Below are 17,208 nucleotides of genomic sequence, written 5' to 3'. Positions count from 1 at the left end.
CTTCCTTATTTCAGATGTAATGACCCCCATATCCCACGTCCCACCCATATCTCGCACCCTACCATTGCCCTGGACTTCCTGCACCCTGGGGTGTTACTTTTCACACTCTCATCACATAGAGGAAAAAGATCTGAAGCTGCTCAGGAACCCAAACCTCTGCAGGAGACGGTGGCTGATCACAGAGAGCAGGATCAAACAGGAAAGGGGATATATATACAGATATATAATATAACAAATATGTTATATAATGTACAGGATACACAAATTACGTAATGCAGGGTTTATAGAGAATACCAAGGGTATATAATGTTATAATGTACCCCCCTATACACATTATATAGAGGATAATGTGGTGTATAAGGTATGGGGGTACATTTTATATACTGCAGGGCATAGTCTGGGTATATAGAGGACACTGGGGTATATAATGTATGGGGGGGTACTTTTTATATATTGTAGGGTACAGTCGGGGTATATATAGGGCACTGGGGTATATAATGTATGGGGAGGTACATATTATATACTGCAGGGTACATTCGGGGTATATATAGGGCACTGGGGTATATAATGTATGGGGTGCACATATTATATACTGCAGGGTGAAGTCGGGTATATAGAGGACACTGGGCTATATAATGTATAGGGGGTACATATTATATACTGCAGGGTACAGTCAGGGTATATACAGGACACTGGGGTAAATAATGTATAGGGGGTACATATTATATACTGCAGGGTACAGTCGGGGTATATAGAGAACACTGGGGGTATATAATGTACGGTTAGTGTCTTGATGCTTTCAGATCACGAGGTACAGACCGCACAGGAAGTGACGTCTCCACCCCGGATGTTCCCCCATAGCTCCGCCTGTTGATCAGCTGATGTAGGCGGGGCCTGGCTTGTTGTTTCTGCGTCACTCGGAGACGAGCACGGAGCTCGCGGGTCACCCTTCACAGGGGAGGAGCCCAGTGCCTGGTGCCCGAGACGGTGAGGCCCAGTGACGGCTGCCGGCTGTGACCCCAGTATCTTACACCGGGCTGAGGGGATGTGTATAGATAGTTGTATATAACACTGAGAGGGAGGAAGACTCCTGTATATAACACTGAGGAGGGGGGACTCCTGTATATAACACTGAGGAGGGGAGGAAGACTCCTATATATAACACTGAGGAGGGGGGAGACTCCTGTATATAACACTGAGGAGGGGGGGGGGGACTCCTGTATATAACACTGAGGAGGGGGGGACTCCTGTATATAACACTGAGGAGGGGGGAGACTCCTGTATATAACACTGAGGAGGGGGGAGACTCCTGTATATAACACTGAGGAGGGGGGAGACTCCTGTATATAACACTGAGGAGGGGGGAGACTCCTGTATATAACACTGAGGAGGGGGGAGACTCCTGTATATAACACTGAGGAGGGGGAAGACTCCTGTATATAACACTGAGGGAAAGGAAGACTGCTATATATAACACTGAGGAGGGGGGAGACTCCTGTATATAACACTGAGGAGGGGAGGAAGACTCCTATATATAACACTGAGGAGGGGGGAGACTCCTGTATATAACACTGAGGAGGGGGGGGGGACTCCTGTATATAACACTGAGGAGGGGGGGACTCCTGTATATAACACTGAGGAGGGGGGAGACTCCTGTATATAACACTGAGGAGGGGGGAGACTCCTGTATATAACACTGAGGAGGGGGGAGACTCCTGTATATAACACTGAGGAGGGGGGAGACTCCTATATATAACACTGAGGAGGGGAGGAAGACTCCTATATATAACACTGAGGAGGGGGGACTCCTGTATATAACACTGAGGAGGGGGGGACTCCTGTATATAACACTGAGGAGGGGGGAGACTCCTGTATATAACACTGAGGAGGGGGGAGACTCCTGTATATAACACTGAGGAGGGGGGACTCCTGTATATAACACTGAGGAGGGGGGGGGGCTCCTGTATATAACACTGAGGAGGGGGGAGACTCCTGTATATAACACTGAGGAGGGGGGAGACTCCTGTATATAACACTGAGGAGGGGGGAGACTCCTGTATATAACACTGAGGAGGGGGAAGACTCCTGTATATAACACTGAGGAGGGGGGAGACTCCTGTATATAACACTGAGGAGGGGGAAGACTCCTGTATATAACACTGAGGGAAAGGAAGACTCCTATATATAACACTGAGGAGGGGGGAGACTCCTGTATATAACACTGAGGAGGGGAGGAAGACTCCTATATATAACACTCAGGAGGGGGGAGACTCCTGTATATAACACTGAGGGAAAGGAAGACTCCTATATATAACACTGAGGAGGGGTGAGACTCCTGTATATAACACTGAGGAGGGGTGAGACTCCTGTATATAACACTGAGGGAAAGGAAGACTCCTATATATAACACTGAGGAGGGGGGAGACTCCTGTATATAACACTGAGGAGGGGGGAGACTCCTGTATATAACACTGAGGGAAAGGAAGACTCCTATATATAACACTCAGGAGGGGGGAGACTCCTATATATAACACTCAGGAGGGGGGAGACTCCTGTATATAACACTGAGGGAAAGGAAGACTCCTATATATAACACTCAGGAGGGGGGAGACTCCTATATATAACACTCAGGAGGGGGGAGACTCCTGTATATAACACTGAGGGGGAGGAATACTCCTATATATAACACTGAGGAGGGGGGAGACTCCTGTATATAACACTGAGGAGGGGGGAGACTCCTGTATATAACACTGAGGAGGGGGGAGACTCCTGTATATAACACTGAGGGGGAGAAAGACTCTTATATATAACACTGAGGAGGGGGGAGACTCCTGTATATAACACTGAGGGGGAGAAAGACTCCTGTATATAACACTGAGAGGGGGGGGGGGGGGGACTCCTGTATATAACACTGAGGAGGGGGGGTACTCCTGTATATAACACTGAGGGGGGGGGACTCCTGTATATAACACTGAGGAGGAAGGGGGGAGTCCTGTATATATCACTGAGGAGGAAGGGGGGGCCCTGTTTATAACACTGAGGAAAGGGGGGGGGACAACTGCTGTATATAACACTGGGGGGGGGACTCCTGTATATAACGCTGAGGAGGGGAGAAAGACTCCTGTATATAACACTGAGGGGGAGAGTCCTGTATATATCACTGAGGAGGAAGGGGGGGGACCTGTTTATAACACTGAGAGGGGGCAGATTCCAGTTTCTAAATCGCAGGTCTATTTTGTTTTAACCCATGCGAAAAACTTAAATAGTTAATAGACTTAATAGAAGTTGTTTTACATATGTTGAGGGGTATAGTATATAGTGGGGTAATTTATAGGGTTTTACTATAATTTAGGCCTTTCAAAGTCACTTGGAATCTGAGTTCACCCTCAAAATGTGAGTTTTGGCAATTTTCATGAAAATGTGAAAAATCGCACCTAAAGTTCTGCGCTTCATAACATCCTAGAAAAAGGAGAGGATGGATAAAATATCATTCTGACATAAAGTAGACATTCCGGAAATGTTAGTTATCTAGTTTTTGGGGTAGTTTTACTTCCTGTCTGGAATGCAGAACATTTCAAACTTTGAAAATGAAGATTTTTTTCTGAAATTTTGCCAAATTTTCATTTTTTTTCCAGAATGCAACACAAAACTTATCAATTACATGTTACCACTTTCATGAAGAACAACGTGTCACGAGAAAACAAATCTCAAAATTCCGAAGTTATAACCAATTATCGTGACACATGTCAGATTCGAAAAATCGAGCCTGGTCATTGAGCTGAAAACAAGCGTCGGTGATAAGGAGTTAAATAAGAATCTCACCACTGGACCCTGTAAAAGGAGGCTGGTGCTTGGCATCATTGTTTCTCTTCGGTTAACCATGGTTAGCTCTAACGAAACACGAGCAGTCATCATTGCACTGCACAAAACTGGCCTAACAGGGAAGAGTATCGCAGCTACAAAGATTGCACCTCAGTCAACAATCTATCGCATCATCAAGGAATTCAAGGAGAGAGGTTCCTTTGTTGCCAAAAAGGCTTCAGGGCGCCCAAGAAGGACCAGCAAGCGCCAGGACCGTCTCTTAAAAGTGTTTTTGCGCCGGGATCGGGCTACCAGCAGTGCAGAGCTGGCTCAGGACTGGCAGGAGGCAGGTGTGAGGGCATCTGCACGCACTGTGAGGCGGAGACTCTTGGAGCAAAGCTTGGTGTCCAGGAGGGCAGCAAAGAAGCCCAAGAAGGGCATTAAAAAAGCCACTTCTCTCCAGAAAAAACATCAGGGACCTTCTGCAAAAGGTACAGGGAGTGGACTGCTGAGGACTGGGGGAAAGTCATTTTCTCTGATGAATCAAAACAGCTTGTCTGAAGCAGACAAGGTGAGCGATCCCACCAGTCTTGTCTCATGCCACCTGTAAAGTCTCCTGCAGCCATTCATGTGTGGGGCGGCTTCTCAGCCAAGGGAATCGGCTCTCTCACAGTCTTGCCTGAAAACACCTCCATGAATAAAGAATGGGACCAGAATGTCCTCCAAGAGCAACTTCTCCCAACCCTCCAGGAGCAGTTTGGTGATGAGCAATGCCTCATCCAGCATGATGGAGCACCTGCCATAAAGCAAAGGGGAGAACTAAATGGCTCAGGGAACAGAACATAGAGATTCTGGGTCCATGGCCTGGAAACTCCCCAGATCTTATCCCATTGGGAACTTGTGGTCAATCATCAGGAGACGGGAGGACAAACAAAAACCAACAAATTGTGACACAATGCAGCAGTGATTGTGCAGGAATGGACGGCGATCAGTCAGGATTTGGTCCAGAAGGTGATGAGAGCTGCCAGGGAGAATTGCAGAGGTCCTGAAGAAGAAGGAGAGGTCCTGCAGATACTGACTCGCTGCAGTAACTCCTCCTACCTGACAATAAAAGCTTTTATTACTCATAATATGATTGCACTTGTATTTATGTATGTGATAAAAACATCTGACAAACCAGAGGGCAACAGATCATGTGACAATATAATATTTGTGTCATTCTCAGAACTTTTGGCTGTGACTGTATAACACTGAGGGGGGGGGCAGATTCCTGTATATAACACTGACGGGGCACTTGCCATATATTTTATACCCCTGCTGTACCCTGCAGTATATAATATGTCCTAGTCTGGACTATTTAGCGCTTCTCTCTTTGATTATAATTCATATGAATCCTTGATCCGGGGGGGGGGTTGGGGGTCATGTCGTTACTGTCACTTTCTCATCGGTGACGAGTCTGAGGTCGGGGAGGGGTTGGAATCGCTGAGAAATAAGTAACCGGCTGCATATTAAAGACTCACAGCAGAACTCGGCTCCATTGGAGGTTTTTAGCTCAGAATATAGATTGGGTTTGGTATTTGTACGCGGCCGCACTGCAGAAGATGGAACCGGTCCTGTTCCTTCAGTCCAGTCAGTCCCTGTGTCATGGACCAATGTGACGAACACAAAAAAGGGACCACGTTCAACTGCTTGTGGCTAAAATCTGATGGAAAATCACTAAACAATGGTCAAGCGCTAAGAACTGACGATTTCTGCCTTGCTGAGGTCAAGGAGCCTTACTACAATTCATTAAGCCCTCATATAGAAATGTTATAGCTTGTAAAGTATGTCAATGACTAAATAGTCACGTGCTTCAAGTGAAAAGTGCACTCCTGGTTTTTTTTTTTTTGGATTGTGGTTTCTAAAATGGGGTCATTTTTTAACATCTGAAAACTATTCCTTCAAAATCTTCCCTACAAAAGCTCAATGGCCGCTCCTTCCCTTCTCTGCCCACCATGTTCCCAAACATTAGGGTACATCCAAATGGGAGGATGGAGACCACTTATAGTGGTACCTACAAGGTGAGGGTACCTCTGGCGAGCGCATGGGGGACTGTGCCCCCCCCCCCATAACATTACTGACCCACTGCCAAACCAGTCATGCTGGAGGATGTTGCAGGCACCAGATCGCTCTCCATGGCATCTCCAGACTCGCTGCTTAAATGCCAATTGCCCTGTACAATGTTGGGCTGTAAGATAAAACAGACTTGTGGATGTTGAGCCCTCATACCATGAAGCGTATCTCATGGAGTCTGATTCCACCAGTGAGAAGACACATGGATATTAGTGGCAGCTGGAGGTCACTTTGCAAGTCTCTGCACTGGTCCTGTTCTTTCTGGCACAAAGGAGGAGGAAGAGGTCCTGCTGCTCGGTTGTTGCCATTCTCTACGTCCCCTGGTGTACTGGCCTGTCTCCTGGTATCTGCTCCTCCTCCATGTCTCCTGGTGTACTGGTCTGTCTCCTGGTATCTGCTCCTCCTCCATGTCTCCTGGTATCTGCTTCTCCTCCATGTCTCCTGGTATCTCCTCCTCCATGTCTCCTGGTATCTGCTCCTCCTCCATGTCTCCTGGTGTACTGGCCTGTCTCCTGGTATCTGCTCCCCCCCTCTCCATGTCTCCTGGTATCTGCTCCTCCTCCATGTCTCCTGGTGTACTGGCCTGTCTCCTGGTATCTGCTCCCCCCCTCTCCATGTCTCCTGGTGTACTGGCCTGTCTCCTGTTATCTGCTCCTCCTCTATGTCTCCTGGTGTACTAGCCTGTCTCCTGGTATCTGCTCCTCCTCCATGTCTCCTGGTATCTGCTCCTCCTCCTTGTCTCCAAGTATCTGCTCCTCCTACATGTCTCCTGGTCTGACAGAAGTGATTGACTTGTAGTTACATTGGGATAAGGTTTCCTTTTAATTGTATATCAATGTATAATGTAACATATACTGTATATATATAGGATTAGTTTTCTATATACTGTATGTATAATGTAAAAGCTCTTTTTATACTGTATATAATGGATCAGTTCTCTATATACTGTTTATACAATGTATAGGCTCTCAATATACTGCATATACATTATGGCTGGAATAGTATGGGTCATTTTGTCAGATCCTCCAGTTTTATGAATCATCCACTTCTTTTAGATGTAATGACCCCCATATCCCACGTACCACCCGTATCTCGCACCCACCATTGCCCTGGACTTCCTGCACCCTGGGGTGTTACTTTTCACACTTTCCTGTAAGATCCATCACAAAGAGGAAGAAGATCTGAAGCTGCTCAGGAACCCAAACCTCTGCAGGAGTCGGTAGCTGATCACAGAGAGCAGGATCAAACAGGAAAGGGGATATATATACAGATATATAATATAACATATATGTTATACCAGGCAGTCCCCGGGTTACATACAAGATAGGGTCTGTAGGTTTGTTTTTAAGTTGAATTTGTATGTAAGTTGGAACTGTATATGTTATCATTGTAACCCCAGCCAGAACTTTTTTGGTCTCTGTGACAATTGGATTTTAAAAATGTTGGGTTGTCATAAGAATTAATATTAACACTAAAGCTTCATTACAGACGCCTGTGATAACTGTTATAGCTGATTATTGTAGCCTAGGACTAAAGTACAACAAATTACCAATATCCAGAGGTCCATTTGTAACTAGGGGTCGTATGTAAGTGGAGTGTTCTTAAGTAGGGGACTGCCTGTATAATGTACAGAAGGCACAAATTACGTAATGCAGGGTACACTCAGGGTATATAGAAAAGACCAAGGCTATATAATGTTCCCCCTGTACATATTATATAGAGGATAATGTATATACAATGTGTATAAAATATAATGTACGGTAAGTGTCTTGATGCTGTCAGATCACGAGGTACAGACCACACAGGAAGTGACGTCTCCACCCCGGATGTTCCCCCCATAGCTCCGCCTGTTGATCAGCTGATGTAGGCGGGGCCTGGCTTGTTGTTTCTGCGTCACTCGGAGCTGAGCACGGAGCCCGCGGGTCACCATGGTGAAGATCGCCTTCAGCTCACCCTTCTCCGGGAAGGAGCCCGCCAAGGACGCCCACTGCCTGGTGCCCGAGAAGGTGAGGCCCAGTGACCGACTGCCCGCCCATCACCGGGCGGAGGAGCGACTGCCGGCTGTAACCCAAGTATCTTACACCGGGCAGAGGGGATGTGTATAGATGGGAGACTCCTGTATATAACACTGAGGAGGGGAGGAAGACTCCTGTATATAACACTGAGGAGGAGGGGGGGGGACTCCTGTATATAACACTGAGGAGGAGGGGGGGGACTCCTGTATATAACACTGAGGAGGGGAGGAAGACTCCTGTATATAACACTGAGGAGGAGGGGGGAGACTCCTGTATATAACACTGAGGAGGGGGAAGACTCCTGTATATAACACTGAGGAGGGGGAAGACTCCTGTATATAACACTGAGGAGGGGGAAGACTCCTGTATATAACACTGAGGAGAGGGGGGGGGACTCCTGTATATAACACTGAGGAGGAGGGGGGGAGACTCCTGTATATAACACTGAGGAGGAGGGGGGGAGACTCCTGTATATAACGCTGAGGAGGAGGGGGGGAGACTCCTGTATATAACACTGAGGAGGAGGGGGGGAGACTCCTGTATATAACACTGAGGAGGAGGGGGGGGAGACTCCTGTATATAACACTGAGGAGGAGGGGGGGGAGACTCCTGTATATAACACTGAGGAGGAGGGGGGGGAGACTCCTGTATATAACACTGAGGAGGAGGGGGGGGAGACTCCTGTATATAACACTGAGGAGGAGGGGGGGGGAGACTCCTGTATATAACACTGAGGAGGAGGGGGGGGAGACTCCTGTATATAACACTGAGGAGGAGGGGGGGGGAGACTCCTGTATATAACACTGAGGAGGAGGGGGGGGGGAGACTCCTGTATATAACACTGAGGAGGAGGGGGGGGGAGACTCCTGTATATAACACTGAGGAGGAGGGGGGGGGAGACTCCTGTATATAACACTGAGGAGGAGGGGGGGGGGACTCCTGTATATAACACTGAGGAGGAGGGGGGGGGAGACTCCTGTATATAACACTGAGGAGGAGGGGGGGGGAGACTCCTGTATATAACACTGAGGAGGAGGAGGAGGGGGGAGACTCCTGTATATAACACTGAGGAGGGGGAGGGGGGGGGGAGACTCCTGTATATAACACTGAGGAGGGGGAGGGGGGGGAGACTCCTGTATATAACACTGAGGAGGAGGAGGGGGGGGAGACTCCTGTATATAACACTGAGGAGGGGGAGGGGGGGGAGACTCCTGTATATAACACTGAGGAGGAGGAGGGGGGGGGAGACTCCTGTATATAACACTGAGGAGGGGGAGGGGGGGAGACTCCTGTATATAACACGGAGGAGGAGGAGGGGGGGGGAGACTCCTGTATATAACACGGAGGAGGAGGAGGGGGGGGGGAGACTCCTGTATATAACACTGAGGAGGAGGAGGAGGGGGGGGGAGACTCCTGTATATAACACTGAGGAGGGGGGGGAGACTCCTGTATATAACACTGAGGAGGAGGAGGGGGGGGGAGACTCCTGTATATAACACTGAGGAGGAGGAGGGGGGGGAGACTCCTGTATATAACACTGAGGAGGAGGAGGGGGGGGAGACTCCTGTATATAACACTGAGGAGGAGGAGGGGGGGGGAGACTCCTGTATATAACACTGAGGAGGAGGGGGGGAGACTCCTGTATATAACACTGAGGAGGAGGGGGGGGGAGACTCCTGTATATAACACTGAGGAGGAGGAGGAGGGGGGGGGAGACTCCTGTATATAACACTGAGGAGGAGGAGGGGGGGGAGACTCCTGTATATAACACTGAGGAGGAGGAGGGGGGGGGAGACTCCTGTATATAACACTGAGGAGGAGGGGGGGAGACTCCTGTATATAACACTGAGGAGGAGGGGGGGAGACTCCTGTATATAACACTGAGGAGGAGGGGGGGGGAGACTCCTGTATATAACACTGAGGAGGAGGAGGAGGGGGGGGGAGACTCCTGTATATAACACTGAGGAGGGGGGGAGACTCCTGTATATAACACTGAGGAGGGGGAGGGGGGGGAGACTCCTGTATATAACACTGAGGAGGAGGGGGGGGGGAGACTCCTGTATATAACACTGAGGAGGGGGAGGGGGGGGAGACTCCTGTATATAACACTGAGGAGGAGGGGGGGAGACTCCTGTATATAACACTGAGGAGGAGGAGGGGGGGAGACTCCTGTATATAACACTGAGGAGGAGGAGGAGGGGGGGGGAGACTCCTGTATATAACACTGAGGAGGAGGGGGGGGGGAGACTCCTGTATATAACACTGAGGAGGAGGGGGGGGGGAGACTCCTGTATATAACACTTGCATTAACATTGAGTTTACAAATGCAGCTTTTTTGCAATGCGTATTTAAACTCATGCGTTAAACGTGACGTGTGAGCAAACACAATGGGGGGGAATTTATCAACGGACTTGCACCACATTTCTGGCGGTTCTGGGCCAAAAAAAAACGCATCTGTTTTTTGACTTGTTTTAATTAAGATAATTGGTAAAATACGCATGCGCTTTTTAACTGACTGCTCAAAAACGGCCCAAAAACTGTTCTGGTCTGACCGCTGCCTCTCGGAGATCCCTCTGCTTGCGCCTCCTCCCAGCAGCTGCTCTGTCTCCTCTCCAGTGCCGGTGCGTGAGGAGATGTCCAGGGTCTGGGACGTTTTTACACACATTTAGGCTTTTTTGGAGAAGTAAAACTGCCTGTAGAGGTGTTACTGCGCCCTCTGCTGGAGGAATCCTGTATAGGGGGTACTTTGTCTTATTCCTCGTTCTTCATTATGTCTTTTAGGACCCCGAGGTCGCCACTACCAGGCCGGACACCCACTCCACAGGGCGCTGCCTCCTCACCCTCCTGGGCCTGGCCTTCATTTTGGCCGGCCTCATTGTGGGTGGGGCATGCATCTATAAGTTCTTCGTGCACAGGGTAAGCTTTCTGATGGGCCTGGAGTGTATTCCTCAATCATTGTAAATGACTGCAGCGACGCAATGAAGGATTTTATCCAGAGGAATAAATTTCGGCTGTTCACGTGTTTTGGGCAATGCCCTAAAAAAATGCAGATGTGGTGATGCATCGTCATTATGTGGTTTAAACACAAATTTTGGCGCCAAAGACGACCCAAACATCTGGAGAGAAGGGGCAGAGTATTCAAGTGTTTGCAGAATATCTATATATCGATGAAGCTGGCGGAGCGGATGATCAGGTGATGTCCTAGCGACCAATAGACAGCAAGGCCGGAAGGAGGAACCAATCAGACTTCACACACATCATAAAGGAGAATCGGAGGCGGTGGCGTTGTACAGCTCATACTACAGGGTCTTACCTGTGTACAGGTGGTCCCCTACTTAAGAACACCTGACTTGCAGGCGACCCCTAGTTACAGACGGACCCCTCTGCCCCCTGTGACCTCTGGATGTTACTATAGTCCCAGGCTGCTATGATCAGCTGTAAGATGTCTGTAATGAAGCTTTATGGATAATCCTTGGTCCCATTACAGCCAAAAATTGTGAAACTGGGGCATCTGTACTGAGAGTTAAAGGGGAGAATTGCCCCTTTAATATCAGATAGGGATTTCTAGAACCAGAGATGGCCACTGTTTTGACATTCAGAAATTAAGATCTGTATTTAATAATCACTTTTTTTTTTTTTTTTTTTTTTTTTAATTGCAACAGTGGAAATCTCCTCCATTTCTGTTTCGCCTAGAAATCCCTATGTGATAGAAGGGAAGATTCTTTAATTGGACACCAGAACTGTTTGTAGGTGCCGCAGTGCAGGAGATGTGATGGTGTGAAGTCTGCTGTGAAGGGGTTAACTAGGGACACACTAGGTGCGAAATAATCGTCTATTATAAGGGTTAATGAAGTCAGTATTGATGATGATAGAACGATTAATATACAAGATGCATAAATATGTAATAACATAGTGAGTCCTAATGAATGTGCATATAGAGGGTAAGAGAACCTAGACTAGTAAATCTATATGCAGCCGCTCCATATACAGGCAGTCCCCGGGTTACGTACAAGATAGGTTTGTTCTTAAGTTGAATTTGTATGTAAGTCGAAACTGTATATTTTATATACAGAGACCAAATTTATTTAATTGGATTTTATAAATGTTGGGTTGTTATAAGAATCAGGAGTAACAATAAATCTTCATTACAGACGCCTGTGATAACTGTTATAGCTGATTATTGTAGCCTAAGGATAAAGTACAGCAAATTATCAATTACCAGAGGTCCGTTTGTAACTAGGGGTTGTCTGTAAGTTGGGTGTTCTTAAGTAGGGGACCACCTGTATACAGTATAATCAATAAAGAATATTCAGGTGTAAATACAATTTTAAAAAATCCTGTATATACGTAAATGATGAATGAACAGATTGGCTCTTACTTTATCTGCTCTTTCCCTCTGTTTGTGGACCTGATGTCCTGTAGCCCATGTGTAAGACCCCTGCAGTAGCAGTTGTACAGCACCGCTGCCTATGTGTGACTATCTGTACTATCCTCCAGCCTCGCTGTGTGATATTATCTATTGATCGGCTCCTTCGCCTTCATTGCTGTACATCTTACAGGTTGCCATGACATTGCGCGCTCCAGTATGGATCCTGCACCCTCCGCTGTAATGTGTATGTTACCTGGACATCTCCATGTGTACCCAGTGCCTCGGGGGATTTGTATAAATACTGTTATAGGATCAGAATCCATCCTGATAATCAACTTTTTATAATTATGCTAATGAGACCAAAGGACTCCTCCATGCTGTAGCTTTACATGCTGTTACACTGTGCAGGGGCACCCCTCCCACTGTGTGAGATTACATGAAGCGGAAGGAGTGCAGCACGGAGGGGCTCTGGTAACGCCTCCCCTCCTGGGTGTTCCTGGTTTATCACGCGTGATTTAGTCCATATAATTGAATTCTTATACTACTAGAAGTGTTTTATTTGCTTTACTGTAATATATTTTCTTTTATATTGTTATGGAAGTGCTTGAATATTCTGCCTCCGCTGTGGTTTGTGCCCAAACTGTGTATATGAGCCCCTTTCTGAGGGCATCCTCATCACCGCCATTATCTGTGTTTGTGAGCGGTGGGCAGCGCAGTGTGCGGGGGTCTCTGCTCAGGGGGAGATCTTCTCATCATCATCTCCTCTTCCAGCACAAGACATTTGAGGGGAAGCTCTCGTACATTGACCACACAGACCTGGACGGGGAGCCCTACTACCTGCCCGTGTCTGAGGAGGCCGACATCCGCGAGGAGGACAACGTGGTCCTTATCAACGTCCCGGTGCCCAGCTTCTCCCGGGGAGACTCTGCAGCCATTGTGCATGACTTTGACAGAGTAAGTAACCGAGGTGGGTGGGGGCTATGGAATCTCCCATGTGTGTGTATCTCATAGGGATACATGCCACAGAGAGGAGCAAGTCTGGAAGACCCTCTAATGAATACTATAGGGTCTCCCAGATCTGCTCCTCTCTGTGGGATGTATCCCTGTGGTGTGATGCAGTCACTGAGTAGTGTATAGGTGTAGATATCCTAAACGTAACTCTTAATAGTGTTCCATAACGCCAACATAAGTGAATCTGTGATATAGTGACAGAACATACAGCATTAAAGGGGTTTTCCCATTTTGGCAAATAAATGTTATTGTTTGTAGAATGAAAAGTTATACAACTTTCCAATACTTTCCGTATCCATTCTTCACCGTTTTCTAGATCTCTGCTTGCTGTCCTGCTATAGAAAACTTTTTTTTTTTTCCCAGTAAATAACTCATGGTCACACAGGTTCATGGCTCGTTTTTATCAGAGAGTAATCAGAGCTGTGTGACATAACGAGCCGTCAGATTTCTGTCCACTGGAAATAAACAATGAAGTTTTCTATAGCAGGACAGCAAGAATCGTTCTAGAAAACGGTGAAGAATGGATACAGAAAGTATTGGAAAATTGTATAACTTTTCATTCTACAAACAATAACATTTTATTTGCCGAAATGGGAACATCCCTTTAAGCTTAGGAAACAAGTTGTGGGATCTGGGAGGTTGTATATCCGTCTTTGGTAATCCTTGCTGTCACCACCCCACTATGGCCAGTAGGGGGAGCACTTTAGATGCCAGTCTTAATAAATTGATGTATTAAAGGCAATAATGTGGTGGGATGTGTAATGAATAATGGAGCTCCTCGTGTCTCTTCCTGTGGGCATTGGGTGGGGTCCTCATGTTCTCCTAAATGTGTTTTGGGGGATGGGATGAGTATCGGGTCCTGATATCTCCTCCTGAGGGAGGATGGAAGTGTTTGTATGGGGGCCTCCTCCGGTGGTGGTGGATATACAGGGTCCCGGTGTGTGATGGATTTTGAGATCTTGACCTCTCCTCTTCCTCCTCAGCTCCTCACTGCTTACCTGGACCTAGAACTGCAGAAATGTTACATCATCAACCTGAACACCTCCATAGTCCTGCCACCCCGCAACCTGCTGGACCTGTTCATGAAGATTGAGGTAGGTGGGCAGACGCCCCCCATGTTACATGTTTAACTCTCTGTAAGTGGCTCTCCATTTCTTGGTGTCCCTTGTAACTTCTGCTCCCCATGTAACCTCAGCGTGGGGCCTACCTGCCACAGTCGTACCTGGTACGTGAGGAGCTGGTAGTCACTGACCGAATCGATGACCTGTCTGAGCTGGGGGTCTTCATCTATCAACGCTGCGAGGGCCGGGAGACTTACAGACTGCAGAGAAGGGACCAGATCATAGGTAAGAGGGGTCATCCAGGAACTAAATGTCAGGGGGTCTAAAGGTCCTGGAGGATGGGGGGGGTCTCCCTGTAGTGGGGTCCTGACTGACTGATGCCATCTGATTTTCAGGAGTCCAGAAGCGCTCGGCAGAGAGATGCTCACAGATCAAACACTTTGAAAATAATTTTGCAGTGATGACCCTGATCTGTCAGGAGTGAGGCGCCGAGGCGCTGGTGCTGACGGAGTCGGAGGCTTTTTGATTTCTTTAACCTGTGCAGTGATAATCATCCTCGCCCTGTGCCCCCCGCTTGTAGCTTCTGTACCTGACCGGCGACGCCAAACCTCAGGAATGTCACCCAGACTTAGCGCCTGTAACCTCCCTGTCCCCTGATGGCGGGTGGGCACCGACCTGTGACTTCTGGCCGCAGCGTCCAGCGCTTGTTCCTCTGTGTGCCGCTACTGTATCCTGTGTCTCTGCTGCGCGCCCGACTCCCCCGTCTTCTTAGGACAGAGCACCCCCCATGTGGAGTATATAGCAACCGCAGCGTTCACCTTTCATATCACTTCGTTGGGGGATGGGTGTATATGTGCACTGATTTGGGGCCTTATAGGGTGAAGGAAGAGAGAGCCCTAACCTCTCGGATGCCAAGGCAGAACCTTCCTGGGACCCCCACCCCTTGTATTGGAAGCCCTCTCCCCCCCGCAGCACATTGCACCAGCAATAGCTATAAAGTAGCCTCCTGTGCCAATCATATCTGATCCTACTAATCCGTTTTGTGTGTTTTTAGGGCAGGGGGTTGTGAGGGGCCCCTTGGGGTTAGTGTGAGGGGGGGGGGGCGTCTATACTTATTCTTGCTTGGCATATATAAGATGTGGATGGGTTGGAAGGGTAACACTGCTTTGATGATGTTGTATGATTGATGACCTGGAAATAAATTTGTTTCTCTACTTGCTGCCTGGAGTCATGTGATTGGGGGGTGCGGGGGCCATGTAGACAGGAGGCAGACTGTAAGCTCTTGAGGTTTGTGTAAGACGTAATCAAATAAGGAGATTATAGCGACCATCAGACTATGGCCAACTAGAACAGTTTTACCTTGATGATAAATCTCCCCTGTTGCTAGCAGGGGCAGCTGCAGCCTGGTCTCATCTCTGCTTGCTTTCAGTGAGTAGAAATCGTTTTGGCTCCATACAATTAGTATAAAAATCTCCTGCCCTAATTCTTCTCTCATTGTCACCTACCAACATGGCAGAGGCCAATGATACAACCCCTCAGCTGTGAAAAGTATAAGCTGCTGCAGTACCTGGAACAGCCACTACTTCTGTGTGGCGCTGTCTGCATCCCAATCCTGCATTATCTGTAGGGGCCGTGTGTCAGGTTATTAGTATCAGATTGTAATAATGAAGTAAGACAAGAGGAGAAGAGATTGAGACCCACGGACCACCCATCACTGAGACCCTGTGACTGCAGCTCGCCCCCTGCTCTAAAACTAGAGGAGAATCTGAGTCACCAAGAAAGGAAACTACAGAAGATTTCCTGCAGAGGAGGCCGGAAAGTACCGCTACATCCCACCAGGGGGAGGCGCAGCCCTGTCCTGAGGAAGCCGCTCCGTGCTGTTACATCATCCATCACCCCGCCCCCTGGACTGTAATAACTGCAGGACATGGCCACACCCCCTGCTGATGACATCACTCACAGAAATATACAGCCCCTCATAGATCCTCCGATACTCTACATATATTCTCTCATACATCTCCCTATGTATCCTCATACATCCTCCGATAAATTCCCATACACCCCTCATACAGACTTCTATATATCCCCATACATCCTGCTATGTATCCCCCATTCATCCCTCATACATCTCCCTATATATCCCTGTACACCACTCATACAGCGCCCTATATATCCTCATACAGCGCCCTGTACACCACTCATACAGCGCCCTATATATCCTCATACAGCGCCCTATATATCCTCATACAGCGCCCTATATATCCTCATACAGCGCCCTATATATCCTCATACAGCGCCCTATATATCCTCATACAGCGCCCTATATATCCTCATACAGCGCCCTATATATCCTCATACAGCGCCCTATATATCCTCATACAGCGCCCTATATATCCTCATACAGCGCCCTATATATCCTCATACAGCGCCCTATACACCCCTCATACAGCGCCCTATACACCCCTCATACAGCGCCCTATACACCCCTCATACAGCGCCCTATACACCCCTCATACAGCGCCCTATACACCCCTCATACAGACTTCTATATATCCCCATACATCCTGCTATGTATCCCCCATTCACCCCTCATACATATCCCTATATATCCCTATACACCCCTCATACAGTGCCCTATATATCCTCATACAGCGCCCTGTACACCCCTCATACACCTCCCTATATATCCTCATCCATCTCCCTATATATCCTCGTACAGCGCCCTGTACACCCCTCATACATCTCCCTATATATCCTCGTACAGCGCCCTGTACACCCCTCATACATCTCCCTATATATCCTCATACAGCGCCCTGTACACCCCTCATACACCTCCCTA

General features: G+C 48.0%; 1 protein-coding gene across 1 annotated transcript; it reads left to right on the top strand.

Annotated features, from left to right (window-relative positions):
• The first annotated feature begins 7,760 nt into the window (after positions 1–7,760).
• ITM2A (integral membrane protein 2A) lies at positions 7,761–15,458 on the top strand. The gene is made up of 6 exons (XM_072123026.1): positions 7,761–7,919; positions 10,710–10,844; positions 13,069–13,251; positions 14,292–14,402; positions 14,504–14,654; positions 14,765–15,458. The coding sequence occupies exons 1-6, from the start codon at positions 7,842–7,844 to the stop codon at positions 14,851–14,853; spliced, it is 747 nt and encodes a 248-aa protein (XP_071979127.1). The 5' UTR covers positions 7,761–7,841; the 3' UTR covers positions 14,854–15,458.
• The last annotated feature ends 1,750 nt before the right edge of the window (positions 15,459–17,208 follow it).

This window comes from Engystomops pustulosus, chromosome 9 (genome assembly GCF_040894005.1).
Source record: "Engystomops pustulosus chromosome 9, aEngPut4.maternal, whole genome shotgun sequence".
NCBI classification, from domain to species: Eukaryota; Metazoa; Chordata; class Amphibia; order Anura; family Leptodactylidae; genus Engystomops; species Engystomops pustulosus.
This window is presented reverse-complemented; position numbering and strand designations above follow the sequence as displayed.